General features: G+C 48.2%; 1 protein-coding gene across 4 annotated transcripts in view; it reads left to right on the plus strand.

Moving 5' to 3' along the window:
- IFT43 (intraflagellar transport 43) overlaps nucleotides 1–23,444 on the plus strand; it is a 59,066-nt gene that overhangs the window by 21,533 nt on the left and 14,089 nt on the right. For 3 of the 4 annotated variants that reach the window (XM_074955981.1, XM_074955982.1, XM_074955983.1), the window contains 2 exons: nucleotides 12,197–12,229; nucleotides 12,842–12,886. In XM_074955981.1, the coding sequence (XP_074812082.1) occupies nucleotides 12,197–12,229; nucleotides 12,842–12,886 (78 nt within the window). The remainder of the gene's footprint in view (nucleotides 1–12,196; nucleotides 12,230–12,841; nucleotides 12,887–23,444) is intronic. The other variant, XM_074955979.1, reaches the window with a different exon arrangement.

The following is a 23,444-nucleotide window of genomic DNA, read 5'->3' on the forward strand; positions in this document are numbered from 1 at the left end:
CATAAATCTCCATTGGCCTCTCGTTCTTTCTCTTGGGCTGTTCTGGTGCCAGCCGCCTCCATGCCATCGGCACGTGTCAAGGACATAAAGATGGTGATAGAGCTGTGGTGTGCAGGCCCAGGGTGTGTGTTAGGATTTTTTATTTTTTTTAAATAGGCTGTTATGTTCCGGGAATGCTAACTGGTTCCCGTCCTCTTGTCCCTCCATAGTGCTCTCCTTGCCTCTACCAACTGGTGGTTATGTTCAGCCCCAGTAAAAGGCAAAAAAAAAAATGGGCAGAAGAGTCACCATAAGAGACGCCCAGCAGGGCAGTAGCAAGAGGTGAGAGAAATATTTCCCATTTTAATCCAGCACAGTTCTTGATTTCAGTGGGCTTGCCTGTGAAGGGGTGATAATTGGACTTTTGCCCTTTCCTACTTCTTTGCGATGGGCATTGCTGGCCTGAAATGGGGTGTGGGGTATTTTTTTTAAGTGGTGTTTTCTGTTTGTTCTTTGTCAGACAGGTAGGTCTTCTCTAACCTTTTTTTCGTGATGGACACTCTGCTTGACTAGAGAACCAGTGGGATTATGGTATCGCCTGGTGGAGTTGAGAAGGGAGTATCTGCAAAAGATCAAGCATCCTAGTCTCCTCAACGGGGGCAAAGAAAGTGTGTGTGCGCATGCTCACTCTCGTTCTCTGCTCCTCCAAGGAGTTCTCCAGCAAAACTAGGGGACACAAAGACCAGACTTGATGTTCCCGATGTAATCTCCCTGCGGCCTGCTGCTTCCTACAGCTCTCATTGGCTGGGAAGGGTGAACTGCGGCCACTGGGAGCTGCGGACAGTCAACGTAAACAAAATGTCCTGCAGCATGCCAGTGGATTACCCTGATGGGCCACGTGCCGAAGGTTGCCAACCCCTGGCCTAGGGCGAGGCAGCAGCATATGTGCTCAGAGGCAGAAACACAGGTGCCTAGGGAACTTTTACTACAAAACTGTAGGTGCCGAGGGAGTTCAGGCACCTACAGGTTAGGCAGCAGCTGAACAGGGCTTTTGTGGATCGCAAGGGTGCCTAAAATAGGACTTAGGCACCTCAACCCCAGATTTAGGCACTTAAGTACCTTTGAGGATCTGTTCTTATGTCTTTTGAGCCAGACAGTCTGTGCTAGGACAAACATGTTTTCAGTATTTTGATATGGATGCAGAGAGGCAGAACGCTGGCCAGTTTGATTAGAATTCTTCAAATGTAACCCTTTTCTCTTCTTCCTATGATGAATCCACTCTCTCAAAATAAAATGTATTTATGAACATCACATCTTCCCATTTTCTTTTTTTTTTAAATTTTTTTAGCAAGAGGGCAGCTTGAAGCAGTTTTGGTTAGAGGTGATTCATAAAAAAGAAGTGGCTTAGATGTGCCAGGAAATATGTTAATATGCAGACTGAACCCTCCCCCCAAGTCTGCAAATGGTCCTGCCCTGTGCGCGCGCACACGCACCTGCCCTTGTACCTCTCCAGTGGTGAAAGTCAGGTGGAAAAATAAACTATCTGGCGGCCTTCTGCTCGCCCAATCTTTTTTTGTTCGTTTGGGAGGCATGCAGTCTGGAACACTTCCTCCCTCTCTCTCTCTCTTTCTCAGGGCTATGAGGACTGCAGTGCCACCTGCGGAGAGTTGGTGCAATCTGATCCGTCTGTTTCTGCAAGATATCTGGTCCTCCCCAATAACAGTGTTATTTCTGAAAGTAGCTCCTCTCTGAGAGAAAGGTGCCACATGTTCATGGAGATGTATCTGATATGGTGCCATTGTAATGTTACTGTTCTCCAGGGAGGGAACTGAGCAAAGAAAAATCAAGTGTGGTTATTAGGGCAAGTTCCACAAGGAAAAGAGTAGCAGCCTCTTTAAAATTATGCTGGACAGAACCCTGGAGAATAGATGTAGGGACCAGTCCTGCCCTGGCCAGGCGTCGAGGACCAGAGCTTTTCTGTCGGTGCTGTGTTGCTTGTGAGGGAGATCAGCATCTTATCTAACGTCCCTTTATGGTGGGATGCATGTCTCCTAGGTCTCTCCTTGCTTTCATCCCCCCATTGCAGCTGGATGTGCTCACTGGGAGCTTGGCTAGCATGATGCACAGCCTGAGATGACACTGCTAGGAGCTCTGCAAGTTGCACATCTGCCTCATCCAGATACTTGCCTTAGCTACATTCTCAGCTCAAGACTGGGTGTGGATGCAGCTACTCATAGGGTATGTCTACACTATGAAATTAGATCGAATTTATAGAAGTCGTTTTTTTAGAAATCTGTTTTATATATTCGAGTGTGTTTCCCCACAGAAAATGCTCTAAGTGCATTAAGTGCATTAACTCGGCAGAGCGCTTCCACAGTACCGAGGCTAGAGTCGACTTCCGGAGTGTTGCACTGTGGGTAGCTATCCCACAGTTCCCGCAGTCTCCGCTGCCCATTGGAATTCTGGGTTAAGATCCCAATGCCTGATGGGGCTAAAACATTGTCGCGGGTGGTTCTGGGTACATATCGTCAGGCCCCCGTTCCCTCCCTCCCTCCGTGAAAGCAAGGGCAGACAATCGTTTCGCGCCTTTTTTCCTGAGTTACCTGTGCAGATGCCATACCACGGCAAGCATGGAGCCCGCTCAGGTAACCGTCACCATTTGTCTCCTGGGTGCTGGCAGACGTGGTACTGCATTGCTACACAGCAGCATCAACCCATTGCCTTGTGGCAGCAGACGGTACGGTACGACTGGTAGCCATCATCGTCATGTCCGAGGTGCTCCTGGCCACGTCGACCAGGAGCGCCTGGGCAGACATGTGCGCAGGGACTAAATTTGGAGTGACTTGACCAGGTCATTCTCTTTGGTCCTGCAGTCAGTCCTATTGAACCATCTTATGGTGAGCAGGCAGGCGATACGGATTGCTAGCAGTCCTACTGTACCATCTTCTGCCAGGCAGGCAAGAGATGAGGATGGCTAGCAGTCCTACTGCACCGTCTTCTGCCGAGCAGCCATGAGATGTGGATGGCTTGCAGTCCTTCTGCACCGTCTGCTGCCAGCCAAAGATGTAAAAGATAGATGGAGTGGATCAAAACAAGAAATAGACCAGATTTGTTTTGTACTCATTTGCTTCCCCCCCTCCCACGTCTAGGGGACTCATTCCTCTAGGTCACGCTGCAGTCACTCACAGAGAAGGTGCAGCGAGATAAATCTAGCCATGTATCAATCAGAGGCCAGACCAACCTGCTTGTTCCAACAAGAACGATTACTTAAGTGCACCATTTCTTATTGGAACCCTCTATGAAGTCCTGCCTGAAATACTCATTGATGTAAAGCCACCCCCTTTGTTGATTTTAATTCCCTGTAAGCCAACCCTGTAAGCCATGTCATCAGTCGCCCCTCCCGCCGTCAGAGCAACGGCAGACAATCGTTCCACGCCTTTTTTCTGTGCGGATGCCATACCAAGGCAAGCATGGAGGCCGCTCAGCTCACTTTGGCAATTAGGAGCACATTAAACACCACACGCATTATCCAGCAGTATATGCAGCACCAGAACCTGGCAGAGCGATACCGGGCGAGGAGGCGACGTCAGTGCGGTCACGTGAGTGATCAGGACATGGACACAGATTTCTCTGAAAGCATGGGCCCTGCCAATGCATGCATCATGGTGCTAATGGGGCAGGTTCATGCTGTGGAACGCCGATTCTGGGCTCGGGAAACAAGCACAGACTGGTGGGACCGCATAGTGTTGCAGGTCTGGGATGATTCCCAGTGGCTGTGAAACTTTCGCATGCATAAGGGCACTTTCATGAAACTTTGTGACTTGCTTTCCCCTGCCCTGAAGCGCATGAATACCAAGATAAAAGCAGCCCTCGCAGTTGAGAAGCAAGTGGCGATAGCCCTGTGGAAGCTTGCAATGCCAGACAGCTACCGGTCAGTTGGGAATCAATTTGGAGTGGGCAAATCTACTGTGGGGGCTGCTGTGATGCAAGTAGCCCACGCAATCAAAGATCTGCTGATATCAAGGGTAGTGACCCTGAGAAATGTGCAGGTCATAGTGGATGGCTTTGCTGCAATGGGATTCCCTAACTATGGTGGGGCCATAGACGGAACCCATATCCCTATCTTGGCACCGGAGCACCAAGCCGGCGAGTACATAAACCGCAAGGAGTACTTTTCAATAGTGCTGCAAGCTCTGGTGGATCACAAGGGACGTTTCACCAACATCAACGTGGGATGGCCGGGAAAGGTACATGACGCTCGCATCTTCAGGAACTCTGGTCTGTTTCAAAAGCTGCAGGAAGGGACTTTATTCCCAGACCAGAAAATAACTGTTGGGGATGTTGAAATGCCTATAGTTATCCTTGGGGACCCAGCCTACCCCTTATTGCCATGGCTCATGAAGCCGTACACAGGCAGCCTGGACAGTAGTCAGGAGCTGTTCAACTACAGGCTGAGCAAGTGCAGAATGGTGGTAGAATGTGCATTTGGACGTTTAAAGGCACGCTGGCGCAGTTTACTGACTCGGTTAGACCTCAGCGAAACCAATATTCCCACTGTTATTACTGCTTGCTGTGTGCTCCACAATATCTGTGAGAGTAAGGGGGAGACGTTTATGGCCGGGTGGGAGGTTGAGGCAAATCGCCTGGCTGCTGGTTACGCGCAGCCAGACACCAGGGCAGTTAGAAGAGCACAGGAGGGCACGGTACGCATCAGAGAAGCTTTGAAAACCAGTTTCATGACTGGCCAGGCTACGGTGTGAAAGTTCTGTTTGTTTCTCCTTGATGAAACCCCCTGCCCCTTGGTTCACTCTACTTCCCTGTAAGCTAACCACCCTCCCCTCCTCCCTTCGATCACCGCTTGCAGAGGCAATAAAGTCATTGTTGCTTCACATTCATCACACAAATAGGGGGATGACTACCAAGGTAGCCCAGGAGGGGTGGTGGAGGAGGGAAGGAAAATGCCACACAGCACTTTAAAAGTTTACAACTTTAAAACTTTATTGAATGCCAGCCTTCTATTTTTTGGGCAATCCTCTGTGGTGGAGTGGCTGGTTGGCCGGAGGCCCCCCCACCGTGTTCTTGGGCGTCTGGGTGTGGAGGCTATGGAACTTGGGGAGGAGGGCGGTTGGTTACACAGGGGCTGTAGTGGCAGTCTGTGCTCCAGCTGCCTTTGCTGCAACTCAACCATACACTGGAGCATACTGGTTTGATCCTCCAGCAGCCTCAGCATTGAATCCTGCCTCGTCTCATCACGCTGCCACCACATTTGAGCTTCAGCCCTCTCTTCAGCCCGCCACTTACTCTCTTCAGCCCGCCACCTCTCCTCCCGGTCATTTTGTGCTTTCCTGCACTCTGACATTATTTGCCTCCACGCATTCGTCTGTGCTCTGTCAATGTGGGAGGACAGCATGAGCTCAGAGAACATTTCATCACGAGTGCATTTTTTTTTCTTTCTAATCTTCACTAGCCTCTGGGAAGGAGAAGATCCTGTGATCATTGAAACACATGCAGCTGGTGGAGGAAAAAAAGGGACAGCGGTATTTAAAAAGACATTTTATAAAACAGTGGCTACACTCTTTCAGGGTAAACCTTGCTGTTAACATTACATACATAGCACATGTGCTTTCATTCCAAGGTCGCATTTTGCCTCCCCCCACTGCGTGGCTACCCCCTCAACCCTCCCCCCTCCCCGTGGCTAACAGCGGGGAACATTTCTGTTCAGCCACAGGCAAACAGCCCAGCAGGAACAGGCACCTCTGAGTGTCCCTTGAAGAAAAGCACCCTATTTCAACCAGGTGACTATGAATGATATCTCACTCTCCTGAGGATAACACAGAGAGATAAAGAACGGATGTTGTTTGAACGCTAGCAAACATACACTGCAATGCTTTGTTGTACAGTGATTCCCGAGTACGTGTTACTGGCCTGGAGTGGTAAAGTGTCCTACCATGGAGGACGCAATAAGGCTGCCCTCCCCAGAAACCTTTTGCAAAGGCTTTGGGAGTACATCCAGGAGAGCCGCGAATGCCAGGGCAAATTAATCCTTTCACATGCTTGCTTTTAAACCATGTATAGTATTTTAAAAGGTACACTCACTGGAGGTCCCTTCTCCACCTGCCGGGTCCAGGAGGCAGCCTTGGGTGGGTTCGGGGGGTACTAGCTCCAGGTCCAGGGTGAGAAACAGTTCCTGGCTGTCGGGAAAATTGGTTTCTCCGCTTGCTTGCTGTGAGCTATCTACAACCTCATCATCATCTTCTTCGTCCCCAAAACCTGCTTCCGTGTTGCCTCCATCTCCATTGAAGGAGTCAAACAACACGGCTGGGGTAGTGGTGGCTGAAACCCCTAAAATGGCATGCAGCTCATCATAGAAGCGGCATGTTTTGGGCTCTGACCCGGAGTGGCCGTTCGCCTCTCTGGTTTTCTGGTAGGCTTGCCTCAGCTCCTTAAGTTTCATGCGGCACTACTTCGGGTCCCTGTTATGGCCTCTGTCCTTCATGCCCTGGGAGATTTTGACAAAGGTTTTGGCATTTCAAAAACTGGAACGGAGTTCTGATAGCACGGATTCCTCTCCCCATACAGCGATCAGATCCCGTACCTCCCGTTCAGTCCATGCTGGAGCTCTTTCGCGATTCTGGGACTCCATCATGGTCACCTCTGCTGATGAGCTCTGCATGGTCACCTGCAGCTTGCCACGCTGGCCAAACAGGAAATGAGATTCAAAAGTTCGTGGTTCTTTTCCTGTCTACCTGGCCAGTGCATCTGAGTTGAGAGTGCTGTCCAGAGCGGTCACAATGGAGCACTCTGGGATAGCTCCCGGAGGCCAATACCGTCAAATTGTGTCCACAGTACCCCAAATTCGACCCAGCAAGGCCGATTTAAGCGCTAATCCACTTGTTGGGGTGGAGTAAGGAAATCGATTTTAAGAGCCCTTTAAGTCGAAATAAAGGGCTTCAACGTGTGGAAGGGTGCAGGTTTACATCGATTTAACGCTACTAAATTTGACCTAAAGTCCTAGTGTAGCCCAGGGCATAGTGGCATGTGGGGCTTCTAGATCTATCATCACCCTAAGACATGTCACAGCCTTTTTGTAAGCAAACAATGAGAGTAAGCAAGAGCACAAACAGGAGCCTCAAGGTAAGAGAGGTGCGTATCCTTTCCAGACAGGTTATGCTGCATTTGATTTTGCATATGCTCTCTGTCACTCTCTCCATCCACCCTTCAGTAAGCACCAGCGTACTTCTTCTCTTCTGTTGTTCCATGAGCCCTCTGCCTAGAGTTTCACCTTGAGCCTGACAGGGAATGTTATTGCAGATGTGGCCAGCAGGGGGCAAACTTTACACAGGAATAGGCACACCTTCCAGTGCAGCTTGAGTCTTGCCAGTGGCGTAGAGCCTGCCAGCGTTTTGACAGGGCTGGCTCACTTGTTCAAATCTCCTTGGAGTGCTATAGACTATAGAGCATATGTGCAGGTAGAAGCTGAGTGCAGCATAAAGATGTGACATGAGTGGGGACCAGTCTGGGGAGGGTTGTTTGCTGGGTCCCCAGTGGAGGGAGGGTTGGTCACCAGATATCTTGTTGCATAGGTGCTGTGATTTCCCTGCCCAGGAAGCGCTGTCCTATGGGGATGAGTGGAAGGGTCTGTGCTCTCAGTGCAGGAGGGGAGAAGGCAGAATTGATTTTCCAACAAAAGTGCCTCTGAGCATCAGCCTTTCAGTGTAACTTCTGCTCTTACCCGCCTTCACAGCTATGTGCTTGAGACCCACAGAGGTTATACCATAGGGGCAGTTTTGCCCCAGAGTGGAATGTTGATGTCTCTTCATCCCTGCTGCTAGCCGTTAGAGCTGGTTTCATGTTTAAGTGATGGGAGGACAGATCTATTGGACATTGAGGCAGCTGGGGCTCCGACACTGCACACGGCCCAAGCTCTGCCTGCCCACTCTTTCCTGTAAAGCTAGTGGAAACTTCCAACAAACCATATTTTACTTGCCCATCAACTGTGTACCCTGTCCACCTGCCCCCAATCATCCCCAGCAGCCCTTGCTATCAAATTCAGATCCGTTCTTTCCTGAACAATGCCTTAGTATACCTGACGGGTCACCATAATCGCTTCCTTTATTCTTACCTGGCTACCCCACCCTCCTGCCTCCCCATACTACGGTTGTAATGTGTTCCTATGGTCCCTGTGTGCTGAGAGGTCACAGGCTGACCTCTGGTGCTCAGCTGTAACTCAGGGACATGCTGTTCTGTGGCACAGAAGTGTAACGAGGGCCCTCCATGAGCTGTGGACATTAAAAGATTTCAAGGACATTTTCCCCCCATTCATCCCAGTTATGTCCCCTGCTAAAATAGGTTAACGGTGTCTAATTAACCACTGAACATTGTCATGCTGCATAAAGATAGCATCCTTGCTGTTCTCTGAGCCCTGCTACTTTATCTCCATTTATATCTCCATGGTATTCCATTAAATGAGAGAGAAATAGTTTAACAGAGATGATGTCTACATTAGAACTGCCTTTCACCCTTCAGCACATAACTTGTAAGAGGCTCCACGGCAACTTGGACACATTTCCGTGTGGGTTGAGAGTCACCCCCTCACCCAATGCCTTGGGGACAGAGGGGTTCTTGCCAATGGTATAGAATGGCTTGGGACAACGAGATGTTTACTGAATAGGAGCAGATTTCTCTCCCTTTCCACAGCAGGTGGATGGGACGGGTTAGATGGGATGCAGGAGTGTGTAACAAGGGGATCTTGGAACTGTAATGCAGCCCTGCCTCTACTTTCTCTTCCATCAACTCCCCTGAAACTAAGGATAGGGATTGACAGCTGTCCCGAGCTGGAGAGACTATTCCAGGGATATTGAGTGAATGTGGGAGTAGTAGCAGCTCCTACTGTGAAGGAGTTTGAGCTGAGCTGGCCAAATGACTAGGTCAGCCCATGCCCTGGTGTCCCTAGGAAGGAATTGGTTTGATCAGGAAAAGTTAGAGGGGGAGAGGATGAAGATGCGGGTGCCCAGGTGCCACAGCATTGAGCAACGTCTAAATTTACCTAGCTGGATAACTAGAAATAGCTGGCTGAACAGGAGGTCTGTTTCATGGGAGCTGGTGATTTGTGGTGTTTTAATACTCCTGAATGACACCTAGTTCTGTCTAAATGTTGCCTCACTTGCATTGTTCTGAGTGTCTTTATCTGAATGGGTGAATCTATGGTTACCAATTCTGTATGTGTTTAATGCCCTCCTTGTGCCATGCTTGTTGCTGGAGTGAGGGGAGCTGGTAAGTGCAGATTTCTCAGTGCAGGAAGCTGCTGGGAATGTAAGATTAAATGTATTGGAAACTTCCCCAAACATGGTTGGCATGCTTAAACCCAAAGCTTGTCACTTCTCTGCCTTAGCTCATCCATGGAAGGCTGTGTTCTTGTGGTTGATAATGAGGATGTTGTGCACCCAGAGCATTAGCATCACCCAGAAGGATGAAATGCTTGTCCCAGCTTGATGCAACTGGCATTGAGGCAGAGCCTGTTTTCAGGAGGGGGCACTCCACAGCACCCAAAACAGAAAGATCAAATGCAAATTGCATGTGTGGCTTCCAGTGGCAGCTGGAGAGGTAAAAGACAAACAAGGATAGTTTCCCTGTGTTTGCTAAGTCTCTAATGTCATCCTCTGACAAGGACCCTTGACCTGGCAACATGCTTCCCCTACTGCTCCACCAGAGCCTGTGATTTTTGACCTCTCTTGCCACAGTGGAAGGCTTGTCTTTTCTCTCAGGCTTTTCCTGAGGTGGCAAATGTGGGTTATGTATTTGGGTAGGTCCAGTTTTGTTGTTGCTTTTATTATTATTTATGTGTATCACATTAGAACCCAGAGGACCCATTGTGTGGGCACTGTACAAACATCCCCTGTCCCATAGACTGTCAATGCTTTGGGGCAGAGGCTGATTTTGTGTTGCCTGTTTGTATAGTGCCGAGCCTGATGGGGCCGTAATTTCTGAATGCAGTCACCAGGGGCTATCACAGTACAAAGAATAAATAATAATGGTGCCTGGTCTCTTTCCTCTGTCAGTGTAGCAAGAGACAGTTGTGATGGGCACATTTTATAGAATTTCAAAAAATGCCCTTAGATCCATTCCGAGCTCCTTCTCCCTTCTTCTATGCGAGGAGGTGGTCTAGTCTTGTGCATTTTCACCCACTTAGTTTTCTTGCAGCCCTAAACCCTTGTTTGGAAACCACACTGTTATCCTGGATATTTTTTTTTTAACTGGCACCTGATGCTTTCTGTATTTAGCCCTACAAGTCCCTCTCTACAAATTGTTTGTGTGCTTCTCCTGGCAGCTACAAGGTGGAAGGGTTTGTGGTGATTCAGTGATGAGATAAGAGGTTAAATGAGTTAGGTATGTGCTGAGTGGCTTAGGGGACAGAATAGCTGTGTAGAAGGATCTGAAGAGTGTAAACCCCAAGGCCATGAAATGCCTGTAACCAGGAGTAATAGGATGAAGCTAAGGAAAGTTTAGAATGAATATCCACAAAATTTTCCTGCTGTCTGAGGCTGTGGTATTGTCTCCCACAGGCAAGAGATAGAAAAGACTCTTGCTTGGGATGTTTAATCCTCCAGTGGGCAAAGCCCTGGAAGATAGCCTGGAGGGAGCAGTCCTGCCTAGTCAGAGGAGATAGATTAAAATGGGACATAATTCACCTCTACCTTCTCAGATTCTTCCCTTTGAATTCAGATCCTCTAGTCTGAGCTGTTGATGGGCCCTCTGGGCTGATTCCTTGCTCTTTTTGTCTTAGCATGTCTTTGTATGTATTGGTGCATTGTCCATCTCCATCCCTCTCCCTATAGGCAGTCACCTGCCCACCAAGAGGGCTGTCCTCTAAATGCTACAATGCCATTGCATTGAATGGCTGCCCTTCAGGCTTGCTGCACAGAAGGGACTTGGTAAAGACCAAGTTCAAGTCTTACTTAAGTTGCTGCAACTCTGGTCACAACAATGGAATTACACCTACTTGCTTTGGGCCCAAAGTCTCCAATTCAGTGGCAGTTCTCGCTAATGTTTCTCCAAGTGAAAGCTCCAGCAATGGCAGTGGGGCAGCCCCTCTTCCTCTCTGTCTCTCTGACAGTAACCTTCTCTTGGCTTCCTCTTCTCAGAGATGGGAAGTCTGTGTCCCCTGCTCCCGGCCCTCACAGGGGCACTCAGGGCTAGAGGAGGATCAGGACCTGTTAGAATGGAGAGCTGGGTGGATGAAGGGAGAAGCCTTTCCCATCTCACTGACCTACTTCGATGGGGAAAGTGCGAGGGAATGGAAGTGACCACTGCTTCGTGGTGCTTCTTGGGAGGGGGTGTGTGGGAGAGGAAAGCTCCATGTATTCCTTGTCACAGTGCCCTGAGCGCAGGAAGAGGGGAGAATATTTATTCCCAGCGCACAGAGTTAAAACTTCATTCTGCAAAATGGCCAAAGCAATCAGCGAGTGATGGAGTATCTGCTAAAAAGAAACCTGGCATTTAATTAACTTCTCAAAGTGCTGGTTCAGCAACCTCCATGTTTTACATTTTGAATATTGAACAAGCATCCCTAATCGGAACTGAATTACTTCTGGGCTTGCTGGGGTGGAGAGCAAGAGAGCTGCCATTTGCCTGCGCCTCCCTGCCCTCCCCCCCCCCCACGTTATTATTATGAACTCCTGTTAACTCAGCCGGATCGGCCCTGATTTGCTGCAGCGACAGCATTTCTGACCTGAACTTGCCAGGGCCTGGGTGGGGCCCCTGGCCTAGAAAGGCAACTAAACAATATTTGTCTATGGCGGAGGACAGGAGGAACCTATTGGTCTCTCAGGGATGTAGCCCTGGAACTAGCATGACTTATTTCTCTCCAGTCCCTCGTGTACTGGCCTTTGCCCTTGAGTAGGGGAAGCTTTGCCTGCAGCTCATGGGCAGTGGGGACAGAAGAACTGAGGAGAAACTCAAAGAACAGTGAGTGTTCTTGCTAGTGTTTTGCCAAGCTGCCTCTCTGGACCAAATTAGCTCTAGTTTAACTGTGTGTGCAGTGGGCCAGCACCCATCTGCGTGCACTTTTCAAAGGTGGGGCCTGTTGTATTGTGCATGAAGTGACTTGTGTTGCCAGGGATGTGTGGAGGCTGCTTTGCAGAATAAGAACAATGTGTTGAAAGATGTGTGTCTGTCTCACCCTATAGCCTTTTTTCAGCATGGACCTCTTGTCTTACAGATCAGGACGGAAAACTGCAGAAGAAGTAGAAGAGTAAGTTTTCCTTGTTGCTAATGAAAGACTTGATTCTCTTCTGTTATGGGACCCTAATTCCCTGTGGGAGTGTTGTATAGTATGGGCATGTGAATACGGGCACTGGATTTTGGATCTTGCCATACTCAGGGTCAGGGATTTGAAGCCTTGCCTGAAGGCACGTGATGTACCCATTGTCCTGAGGGAGGGGACTGGTAATCCAACTCGTTTCCCTAGAGCCAGCGCATGTAGTTGCTCTGTCTGTCACTCCATGAGGACAGAAAAAGACAAGAATTTGGGTGGGGAAAAAAAGGTCTCTTTTCCCAGCTGCCCTGGCCCCTGAAACCTCAGGTCCTGCTGTCCACAGAATCCAGGGATTACACTCTGTGTTCTGAAGAGTTCTTCCAGGTGGATGCAGAATGAAGCCTTGTGAGAGCCAAGCAGTGGAAGGTTTGGGAGAGGAGCTGAACTGAGACAATGTGCATGCTCTTCCCAAGTGTTCTGCAGCATGGGAAAACTGGGGAAGTCCTGCCTTAGATTCTGGTGGGGACTGCAGCCCCCAGACGGAGAGAGGGGACATGAGAATAAACACTTCTGTCTTTGAAATTATTTTCATATTGTGCTTTGTTGTAGTCATCGCCTCCGGCAGCAGAGCCTGGAGGGATCAGACGATGGAGGTAATCTTCTTAACTGCTAGAAAAAAAATGTCCTGTGCTCTCTAGCGTTCTCCAGAAGCATGGGCAGAATTATCCTGGAAGAAGCAACAGGAGCGTGTGTCACATTTGAGAGAGATGCTGGGGTAAAGGTCTCCTTGACTGCAGAGCTGGAGAAGGTGTGATGGAGATCAGTAGAGAGAGTACTCTAGGGAAAGAGGACCAGGGAGGTTACCCATGGACTTAGCCTTGGTCTTGTGTAATGTAGAAATGATCAAATACTTTTGGTAAGATGGAGAGATCCTAGAACGAATTTGTGTCTGTCTGCATAGGGAGGGAGGCTGGAAGGCCAGTAGATGGTCAGGAGAAGGGGAAAGAATCACAAGTGGTTCCCCCATTTCAAATGGTGATAAACTCCACTGCCAAATCCTTCCTGGGTCTCCTATTTACACACACCCTCTTGTGCCCATTCAGGACTAGCATTTCTGACACCCTCCTGTATGCCCCATACCTTGCTCGCCTCATCTGTCAAGTCTCCTACCTCTCTCCATGACCATATTAATGAAGACTTCATGGAATTCTTTTACAAAAATCTCATCACCCTAATATGGGATTGTGTGTATATGTGGGCTGAGCACATGCACCAGTGAATTACACCTTTCCAGCAGTGTACTGGCTGCTGTGAGGTACCCCAGATTTTTGGGCAGGCTCTAGCTCTGCTGGGCCTTGTAGTTACTGTAGCCTGTTCCTCCAGCCCTGGGCAATTGTGTTATCAGCCAAGATAAATAGCTGTGAAAATCCACAAGGTAGAGTCCTTGACAGACATTAACCCGATATACCAAGAGGCCTGGCAGCACAGACACTCACCCACGGTTCCTAGGAGCTATATCAAACTTCCAGTGGCAGAACTTTTTTACACTGTTTAATTAACCTGTAAAACTGAGGGCCACAAAATATCACTGAGTCAGAGTTTAGCAGGATTCACTAAGGGATCAGTGTCACGGCCCTCATCACCAGACTAGCACCTCCTCCTGGTTGTGCTAGGAATTAGCTTGAGGCAGACACTCACATCTGCGATCTGTACACCAGCTCTCTGTCTCTGCTCCCACCTACAGTTCCTCACTCAACTCCCAGAACCACAGCGTCTTCTTCTCGACTCAGCCCTCTGCTTAGTTTGTCATCTGTGTTTTCCCCCTTCTGCGGGGGGTGGGGGGTATCATCCAACAGTCCTGCCCCTTCCCCAGGGGCAAGCGGGGGAACCCGGGCCCTCCCGCTACTCCAGGCCACAACCCAGGGACCCTGTAAATAGCAGCCTTCTACTGCTCCTCTGTAACCTCTGTCATGGCTGCTCTGTGTCCCTGGGACACTTCCCCATGGCCTCAGCACCTTCTTTGCCCTCACCTCAGGGCCCTCAGCTGCTCAGTTCCAGGAGCCAGCCACTGCTCTGACCAAGGTGTTTGCAGTTCTCTCAGCCCTCAGGAACACAGTCCTTACTCCCTGGGCTCCCAGCAGCAACTGACCTTGCTCTGTCCTCCCTGTGCTTTTTTTTTTTTTTTTTTTTAATATGGGCCTGTGGGGCCCTGATTCGCTCTTTCCAACACAGCCTCCCCTGGGCTCTATTAACCCCTTCTTTGCCAGTATGGGGCAGACACCCCATCACAATCAGACTTTTAGATGGGTAATGAGAATATCCACAGTTACATTAGACAAGATAAAAATATAAGGCTTATTCAGATCTTTCCGGGAGATGATACACTGCATATGTGGCTACCAAGCCTGGCACCTTTTAAGCCCAAGTAGCTACCTCCAGAATAGTCTTAGCTTTCCCCTGGAAGACTTCCTGAGCTTTCTGAGTTTGTGTATCACTGAGGCTGAACATATGAGCTCCCCATGGGTTCAAATACCTGAGATCCCTCATGTTACACGCTTGCCTCTGAGTATTTGATGTTTCTTTGCAGACAGCAATAACCTCTTTGGCCAAATGTTTGCACCATGTGACATCTGGTACTCAGACACCATGTGTGGTAGATAGACTGTGATCTGGAGATAAGTCAAATCACAATATAGGGCATTTGTTTATCCGAAGCCAAACTGCAACTGACAGTCATTTTTGTCATTTGGAAGCCAGCATCCAAGACTGTGTGTGTGAGTAAAAGTGAGAAAGCCAGAATATTATGATCTTTCTTTTCTAAGATTCCAACCCATACAGTATTGGCTGGTAGAACAATATATGATGGAGTGGGTGGGGCTACTTTAAACTGTGCACTGAAAACCTCTGAATTATCAATGTCCCAGTATTTCTCCATCACTTTCCTACAGTCCTCCTTACGGAAGGAGATAAAGCATGGAACCTATATGTGAGAGGGCTCAGGGATCAGAGTCTCTCTGAGATCTCAGCAATTCCAGGGAAGGAAAGTGGATGATTAAAAACAAAATCCCACCCAAGGAAAATGACTATGTTGAATAAACAGTCCAGGAAAAATAAATAATACACAGTGTGAAAGTATAGAGCAGCACAGGCAGGGCCGGCTCCAGCTTTTTTGCCGCCCCAAGCGGCAAAGACAAAAAAAAAAAAAAGAAGCGGGGCCCGCTGCCGAATTGCCGCCGAAGAGGGAGTGAAGGACCCACTGCTGAAAACGCGGACGAGTCGCCCCAGTCACAGACAGAGTGCTGCCCCTTTCTATTGGCCACCCCAGGCACCTGCTTCCTTCGCTGGTGCCTGGAACCAGCCCTGAGCACAGGTATCTAATATAGCCATGGAATGAAGTGAGTTACTGCCCCAGACACATTGGGATACCTAATACAAACCTATACTTTGGCTTGTGACATTCAATACGGCATTATGGCTGGGACTTTAAACACCAAAAAGTCAAAACATTGGCTTATGTTCCCCAAGGAATGTGCTGTGGTCTTTTTATGTGGCATATGGTGTTGGCTTGTTATACCTTTAATGTGAATAGCTAGGGTTGCCTATTAATGGTTGCTGTCGAACCATATATTTGAATCTTTTGTCTTTAATGCATTAGAAATCTCAACCATAAGGTTGCATTAACATTATTTATCTCCTGTGCCACCTTTTCACTAAAATAAAAAACTGCAGACTTAGAAAAAGAATACTGTGTGTTCAACAACAGTTTTGATGTCCAGGGACATTTTACTACTTATTTATACTGCAGTTATGCCCAGAGACCCCTGGCAGGATCATGGTCCCATTTCACTGGATGCCATAAACACACAGTCCCTGCCACAAAGAACCTCCAATCTGGCCTGGCGGGGAGAAGGTGATACAATCAAATAGAAACATTTTGTACATGTAATTGTAATTATATGGATGAAATAAATATGGACTTCCCCAACTGCCATTCCACCTAACTATGTAATGTTGGGAGATTTCTTATAGCTGTCATGGCTGAGTTGGATTCTTGAGGAGAGGTTTGAAGTAGAAAATAATAGCTTCACAGATTAGTTCAGGGTGGGCATACCATGTGTAAAGGGCTGAGTGGAAGGAGGCCAGAGACAGTTGTGGAAAGAGATGGACTGAATGGACATTTCTGGCTTCAGTGATTCTTTAGAGTTACATAAAGAAATCCACAGCACAAGTCACACAGACAGTGCGTAGAAAAGAGTGAAACATTTCCAGGAGAGAGCGCTTGTGGAAGACAGGGAAGGGTCAGACATTGCAGCTCTGACACTCTGTTTTGGGGTATATACAGAACCGTGCTAACAATTCATTTTCTCTAAACTGTATTTCTCCAGCCATTTTTCCAGGTCTCTCTTCCTCACTGAGAACTAGTCCAGGACAAGTGAGACATGTTAAAAAGGAGCCATTTTTTGTGGCGTTGGAGAGCCAAAAAGTGTATCTGACAAAAAGCATCATTTTCCCACTCTAACTCCAAATGGGGGGAACTTTTCAAAAAAGTTAGTCACCTGAGAATAGTGGCAGTAACTCCCCAGCTGTAACTAGTGTCTCTGTGTACCAATGTTGGGGTTAAAGCAGTGTTTCTCAGACGGGTCCCTGGGATCTCCCTGACACAGTTTAGGAAGGCAGCAAGCCGATCCCTGTTATCAAAAATGTTGAGAAACACTGTTCTAAAGCACACACTATTGAACTATCTGAGCTCTTGTGCAATGCTCTGATGTACAGTCCACACTGGCATATACACATATTTGTACATAAAATGTGGTCTCTGTAAACAGGTACTGCTCTGTTGCGGGGTTGCAGAGTGTCTGCCTGAGCCCTTGCTTGTGGGGCTCTGGTAGGAGAGCTCTGCCTCTCTGCACAATGGGAAACCTGTTTTAACAGGATTTAATACATTGACAACCTTAGGAATAATAAACCTTCACGAGCAACAAAAAAGTGTTTAATTCCTAAAGGACAGGCCTACTTGAGCCACTTTTGGCCAGGGGCAATTGGGGGCTTAATACTGTGTGTGTAGCAATCTGGGTGATCTGAGAGAGAGGAGTTTAAGGGTAATTGCTCAATTTTCTGTCCATGTCAACAGGGAAAATGGGCAGAAGTGGTTGAGCTCAGCTCAGCAGTGATGCTGGATGAGATGTGAGGCTGTCAGTGGAATTAGAAAAGAGCTATCTGCAGAGCCCTGTCTTGTAAACGCCGGCTGCTCTGTGCTGGGGCTACGCAAGGGAGGAAAGGGTTATTACAAATAAATTCACAATGAAAGGGGCCCCTTCCCCTGTGTACCCCTCCCCTGCAGGACAGGCACGGGCTCTATTTTTATCCTGCCTGGTATTTCACTTGTTCACTTGACTTTTTCTAACCAATGCAGCATCTGTCTGACGGATGCAGCAATCAAGTGACCATCTCCTGGATTGGGCAGCTTTTGGGTACTGAATGCCCCTGCCTCTCCTTTCAGAGATGGCACCTCCCTCAACCAGTGAACCTCTTCAGCTGAGAGTCCCCTCTTTGTGCCTTCCCTGCCATGCCCCCTTCTGCAATGTCTCCCAGAAATGTCCCCTCAGCCCCACTTCACCCCTTGGAATTCCCTTCTGCTCTTCAGCTCCTCATCCAGTGATGCAGCTGCAGCTCATTGGCTGAGACTGCTGTCTCTATCCCCCTGGCCATGGCTCCCCCACACATGCTGCTCCCCCACTTCAGTAATGCCCCACTCTGGTAGCTCTGCTCCCCAGGAGGAGCACAGCTTCTGGAGCAGGGCCATTGCTGGAGGAAGGGGACAATGTATGTGGTTTTGAATGTGGGAAAAGGTGGTATGTGATTTTGGAGCAGGTAGTGTGTGTGAACAAGGGAGCTGATTGAAATGAAGGGCTGACTGCTGCAAAGACAACCCCACACTGACCTGCAGGAGAAGCTGCCAGAAGACTGTGACTAAATCAGTGCCATCAAAGTGACACCCATTTTCCCCCCTCCCGGGAAGCTTCCACCTAGGAAGTGATGCTAACTATGAGACTTCTATATAAAGTGTTAAGCCTTTACAAGGGCTTCTTACCCTCTTCGGGCAGCTCCTCTTCATTAGAACAGGAGGGGAGAACATTAAAAGATGAAAAGAAGGAAGGCCCATGGTCACTGAGTCTTTCTGTCTCTGGAGAGCTGGGTGTCTGTCTGTCATGTGGTAGCTACCTAGAGCCAGGACTTCACAGCAATACAGTAGTAACCTCTTCTCATGAGCAGCCTCTGAATAAAAGGAATACTGAATAAAATGCCTGGTCTACAAGTGGCTTAGAGCAGAGCTGGGACCACAGTGCAAGGCAAGTTAGTTCTGCCCAGCAATCATTAATGATAAAGTATCCTAGTTGCCTTCTTGGCTAGTTAATCTGTGCAGGGAAGGCAAGGAGATGGTAGGTTCCCATGTGATGTAAGTTCCTGGGAGATTTTGGTGGTGAAGAAGGTTGCAATGGCTGAGCATAGGGCAGAGTGGCTGAGCAAGGGGGAAATTGAAAGATCTGGGGAGAAAGACCAGGGAAAGGGAGGAGGTAGAGGAGGAGAGATGTGGAGGGAGCTGTGTGGGGAGAACACTTGCCATTGGTGAAATGGAGAGAGGAGCAGAACTGTGCCTGGCATGTGAGGAGCTGAGTGAGTGGGCTGAATGGGGAGTGATGGTCTGGGGCAGAGGGTGATGATAATGCTTGTATGTTGGTCTGTCCCACTGTGACTTCATGTGTCCATGCACCTGCCAGTTGGATGGTTCTTGGAGGTGCAGGCATACAGCTCTGTAGGTGCACCTGAGTCCTGACCTCCTGCCCTTTGCTATTCAAACCCTGGACTTCTGTTTAAGAGGGACTCTGCATCAGGCCAAACTCTGTGTGGTGGTTTTGTGATGTAGATAAAAATCCTCCAGGGACTGGGGGAGTCCATTAGCATATGTGAGGCCAGTGATGGGCAGGCTCACAAACAGCTACTGGCTTCAGGCGGGAGATTGGTCAGGGCCAGCTTAACCTCACTTTGACTGCTGACATTACAACCTGGAGTTGCCTTGGTCTGGAGAAGTCTCTATCTTTTCAGTGGGAGTGGAAGGGGAGAGCAGAGTGTGTGTATCCCAAGGGATATGGTGAAAGCCCTGTTTTGAGTAATTTAAAACTGGACAAGGCAGTGAATAATACAGCTGTTAGGGAACAATCCTGGCCTGTTTGGGGATTAACTTGATGGGTTCTGGAAAGTCTCTTCCATCTCTAAATTCTGTATTATGTTAGATACATAGTCATATTGGGTTTATGATTGCTGAGTCCATAAGTGTAGTTGACGGACTAGGTTTACCTAAAAGGCCCGTTAAGAAAAAGCTCTTGAAAGCTGATTACAGAACTGAGACTCCATCATTTAAAACCGCTCGAGGCAAACTCCTTTGAACATTGCAGCAGTGGAGGGACAGAGAGAGAACTGCGTAGCCCTTGATTGTAGCGTCGTTCCCTCAGGACCCGTCCCCACTCCCCCCTCAGTTTCTCATCTGATATGAGAAAGCAGCAGTAAGACTCCTCATCTGTCTTATGAAAATCCGATTCGGAATGGCTCTGATCAAACCCAGCTGGCTGTCAGCAGTGGTGGCCTTGTGCGGAGGGAGGGAGGCTTCTGAGGAGTTTCTGGATGTGGAAATGTCACAGGTGCTGCCGATCAAAGAGGCATTTTTTAAATAAATATATATAAGAAAAAACAAAAAAACCTAAGGATTTAGCATAAAAGAAATGTATTTTGTCTTGTTTTTCCAGCGTAACATGAAGAGGATGAAATAGAATCAGATACGCTTGCTCCCAAACATACTTCCACAGGACTGCTCTGAGAAGCCACTTTCCCTGTCACATTAATGCTCTAAAGCAAAATCACTCATCTCTAGCATTATTGAGGAGGGTTTTGTATTTCTGAACTCCCCCCATCCCTCCCCCTGTGCCTCATGCCCTTCTAGGCTGTAGCCCTGCCAGTGCCTTAATACTTTTTAGAAGGGGAAAAAAATGAATGGGGATGTGGAGAGAAGCCTTTGAAAGGAGAAAAGTGGAAATCTCCAGGAACTGAAGCAGGCACAGAGTTCAGACAGGAGTGTCTGTAGGTTGGTAGCTGTTTGATGATCATGGCTGAATGTTTCCTCCACAGAGAGAGATCTTCGGCAGTTTGAGCCTCCGAGATCAGTGCCCTACTAATGCCAGCTGTACAGTAGCACAGTCTTAATCCTGGTCTCCAAGTTCCTGGTGCTTCTATTGCCACTGACCAATCTGGTTGTCCAAAGGTCATAGGTGCATAGATTATAAGGTCAGAAGGGATCATTAGATCATCTTCTAGTCTGACCTCCTGTATAACACAGGCCATATAATTTCACCCAGCTCCCTCTGTATTATGTCCAGTAACTTGTCGGACAATGCCGTATTGCCCCCTATACCACGACATCATTGCAGCACTTCTATCCTCTCCCTCAGCCATCCCAAGGAAGATGTTTGAGTGATGATTCCAAACTGGGAAGATACTGTATGTCAGCAGCAACACCGCACAAGGTGGCGGTTGCACTGGATTCCAGCCTGCCAGAGTCACACCATGGTGAGCATCTGGGAAAACAAATGCCACAACCTGGTTACAGTGGTAGGGACCGGTGCTGTTCTCCGGGGGTCTCCTGGCTCAAGAGCCTGAGTGGCTACTCCTTCTACTATCCAGCCCTTTGTCTAGTTGATAATCGCTTCGTAGCTTGGAAGGCTGAGAAAAAACAAAACCATTTGCTGTTGTTCTCCACTAATATGGTTGTCTCTGTAAAGCTACTATTTGGCTTTTCAGTGTCAGGGGGCCACTGAGACCTTTCTATGACTTGGGGTTAGAAGGCCCCTTTTATTATTGTGACTTTTCACAGCAGCTAGCCCATGTGGTGCTACCATCATAGACTCTCACCATGGTTCTCAGAGAGATGGACTCTTGTACTGTTTTTCCTTAGTTTCTTCTCTCAGCTTTCCAGGGCCACACCCCAACAGTCATGGTAGCTACCTGATTCTCTTCAGCCCTCTGCTTTCATCCTCCCCACTGGTGACAGGTATGGCTCCTGATCAGTCATCAGATTGACAGCAGGTCCGGTACGATCCTGGGGAATGCATTCCAGTCAAATGGAGTGGCCAGGGGTCCAGAGAGCTATTCTTTGCCCTCTCTGCTTGCTTGCGTGCTGCTCTCACCTTCCAAGAGGCTTTGAGCTTGTGTTCAGTAGAAGCTGCCTCTGCTCCTTGTTCCTTGTGGTTTTTTTAAGCCTGTTGCTTTCCACTTTTCTTTTCTTATTCTCCATTTTTTTCCATTTAGAGGGGGAAAAATATTTATCGGATTGAGATGCGCTAATTAAAGCCATTTTCTGGTATTTGGTTAATGGAGTGTTTGATGTCTCTCTGACAAGACCATGAAATGCACGGAGTGTCCACAGGGACGGAATTTGCTGAACACGGCGCTTTGTAAATGAGGGGACACGGTGTCGCAGCAGCTCATGAATATGAAACGCCCATGATGCTACCTCGGTGGACTTGGGAACACAGATGAATCCTGTCATGTGCTAAATGAGACCAATTTCTTTCACTTAACTTCATCTTCAATCAGACGTTCTTCCATTTGCCTGTTTAAAATTCCCCAAACGTGATGCAGAAGGTAAAAGCATTCAGTAAAATAAAGTTTTGCAGCAGCAGAGAAATTATAATTATCCCTGGTTTAAGTTGCATGCTCATAACATGTAAAATTAAGTTAGTGTCTGTCATTCTTTAAGTGCGGAGCCTGTAATTCTGTGCGTTGAGGATAAACAAACCTGTTTTGAAGGGGTCAGCTTGCCCCCAAAGCTGCCATACTCTGGGTAGTCTTCACTCTGTAGTCTCAGTCGCAGCAAAGGTGTGCATAGCATTGTGTGGTCACTGAAGATGCCTGCATTGCTGCTGTGCCGAGCTTGCATTCTGAACTGGCCACTGAAAATGTCACGTGACTAGGGGGAGAAAATCCTCATTAAGCATGAATTGAGAGATTTTTAGTGTGACTCTCAGCACTTGGAGTTGTGATTCCAGAGAGAATGGCTGTGCAGCTCTAGGGGACCTACATTAAAAGGGGAGGGTTAGTGGCTGTAAAAGATGTACTTTAACGGAATCAGTGTTGGCACTGGACTGGCACCAAGGAGACAGGGCTTCCAATCCCAGCTCTGCCTGACCTGTCTGGCCTTGGGCAATCCACTTCTCCTCTCTGAATTTGTTTTTCCCCCATCCACTTTGTCTTGTCAATTTAGCCTGTAAACTCTTTGGAGCAGGGACTGCCTTACTGGATGTTTGTACAGCACCTAGCACAATGGGGCCTCGGTCTCATTTGGGGCCTCTAGGTGCTGCTGTAATACAAATAACAAGCTGGTGTGACTTGCATGTGGAGGAGGAAGGTGCAGCAGGAAAAGCAGCTGCCAGGAGTGTGAAGGCTGTAAGGTAAAGTGAGTTCTTACCCCTCCTAGCAGTTGCTTTTCCTGCCTCTACCTCTCCGTCTATCTCCTCTGCAGATCAGTTACCTGTGTAAGAGGCAGAAAGGCAGATGGTCACAGGTACCCAGCCTGGACTACGGCCATCACTAGTGTCTCTTGTTTGTTATATCTTAAAAAGCACTCTCCCCTGCTAATCATTCAAGTACCCAGTCTGAGTAAGCATGTGTCCTCCTTCCCTTCCGAACTCCTACTTTCTTACACCAACTTGCCTCACCATAACTTAGATGCAATGATCTTTAGGGTCTGGATTGTTTCTTATTCTTTTGTGACCAGTGCCTAGCCCACTGCCAGCCCTGACCAGACTGGGGTCTCTGATGCTCTTGTCATAGAGATAATAATACACTTTATTAGCTATTAACAAGACCTCTACATTTGGTCTAGGAAATTATAACTTAGCTGTTAACTATCACTTGGGGCTAGTGCCACAGTAGTTCTGGGTTTGATGAGCTTAGTTTGAATTGCCTCCAAGAGAGAGCTCCTGGCTCCTTGGGAAACTTAAAATCAGACTAGATGTAGGTGTGGAGAATAGACCACAGGAAACAGTTCTGTGTTGGCCAGCATGGGGCTCAAATATTTATTTTCCATCTCTGCCTTGTTTGATTCCTGGGCCCAGGCTGGCATGGTCTGAGGAAGAGGATGCCAAGGGAAAGTGCTTTATGT

This window comes from Natator depressus, chromosome 6 (assembly GCF_965152275.1).
Source record: "Natator depressus isolate rNatDep1 chromosome 6, rNatDep2.hap1, whole genome shotgun sequence".
NCBI classification, from domain to species: Eukaryota; Metazoa; Chordata; order Testudines; family Cheloniidae; genus Natator; species Natator depressus.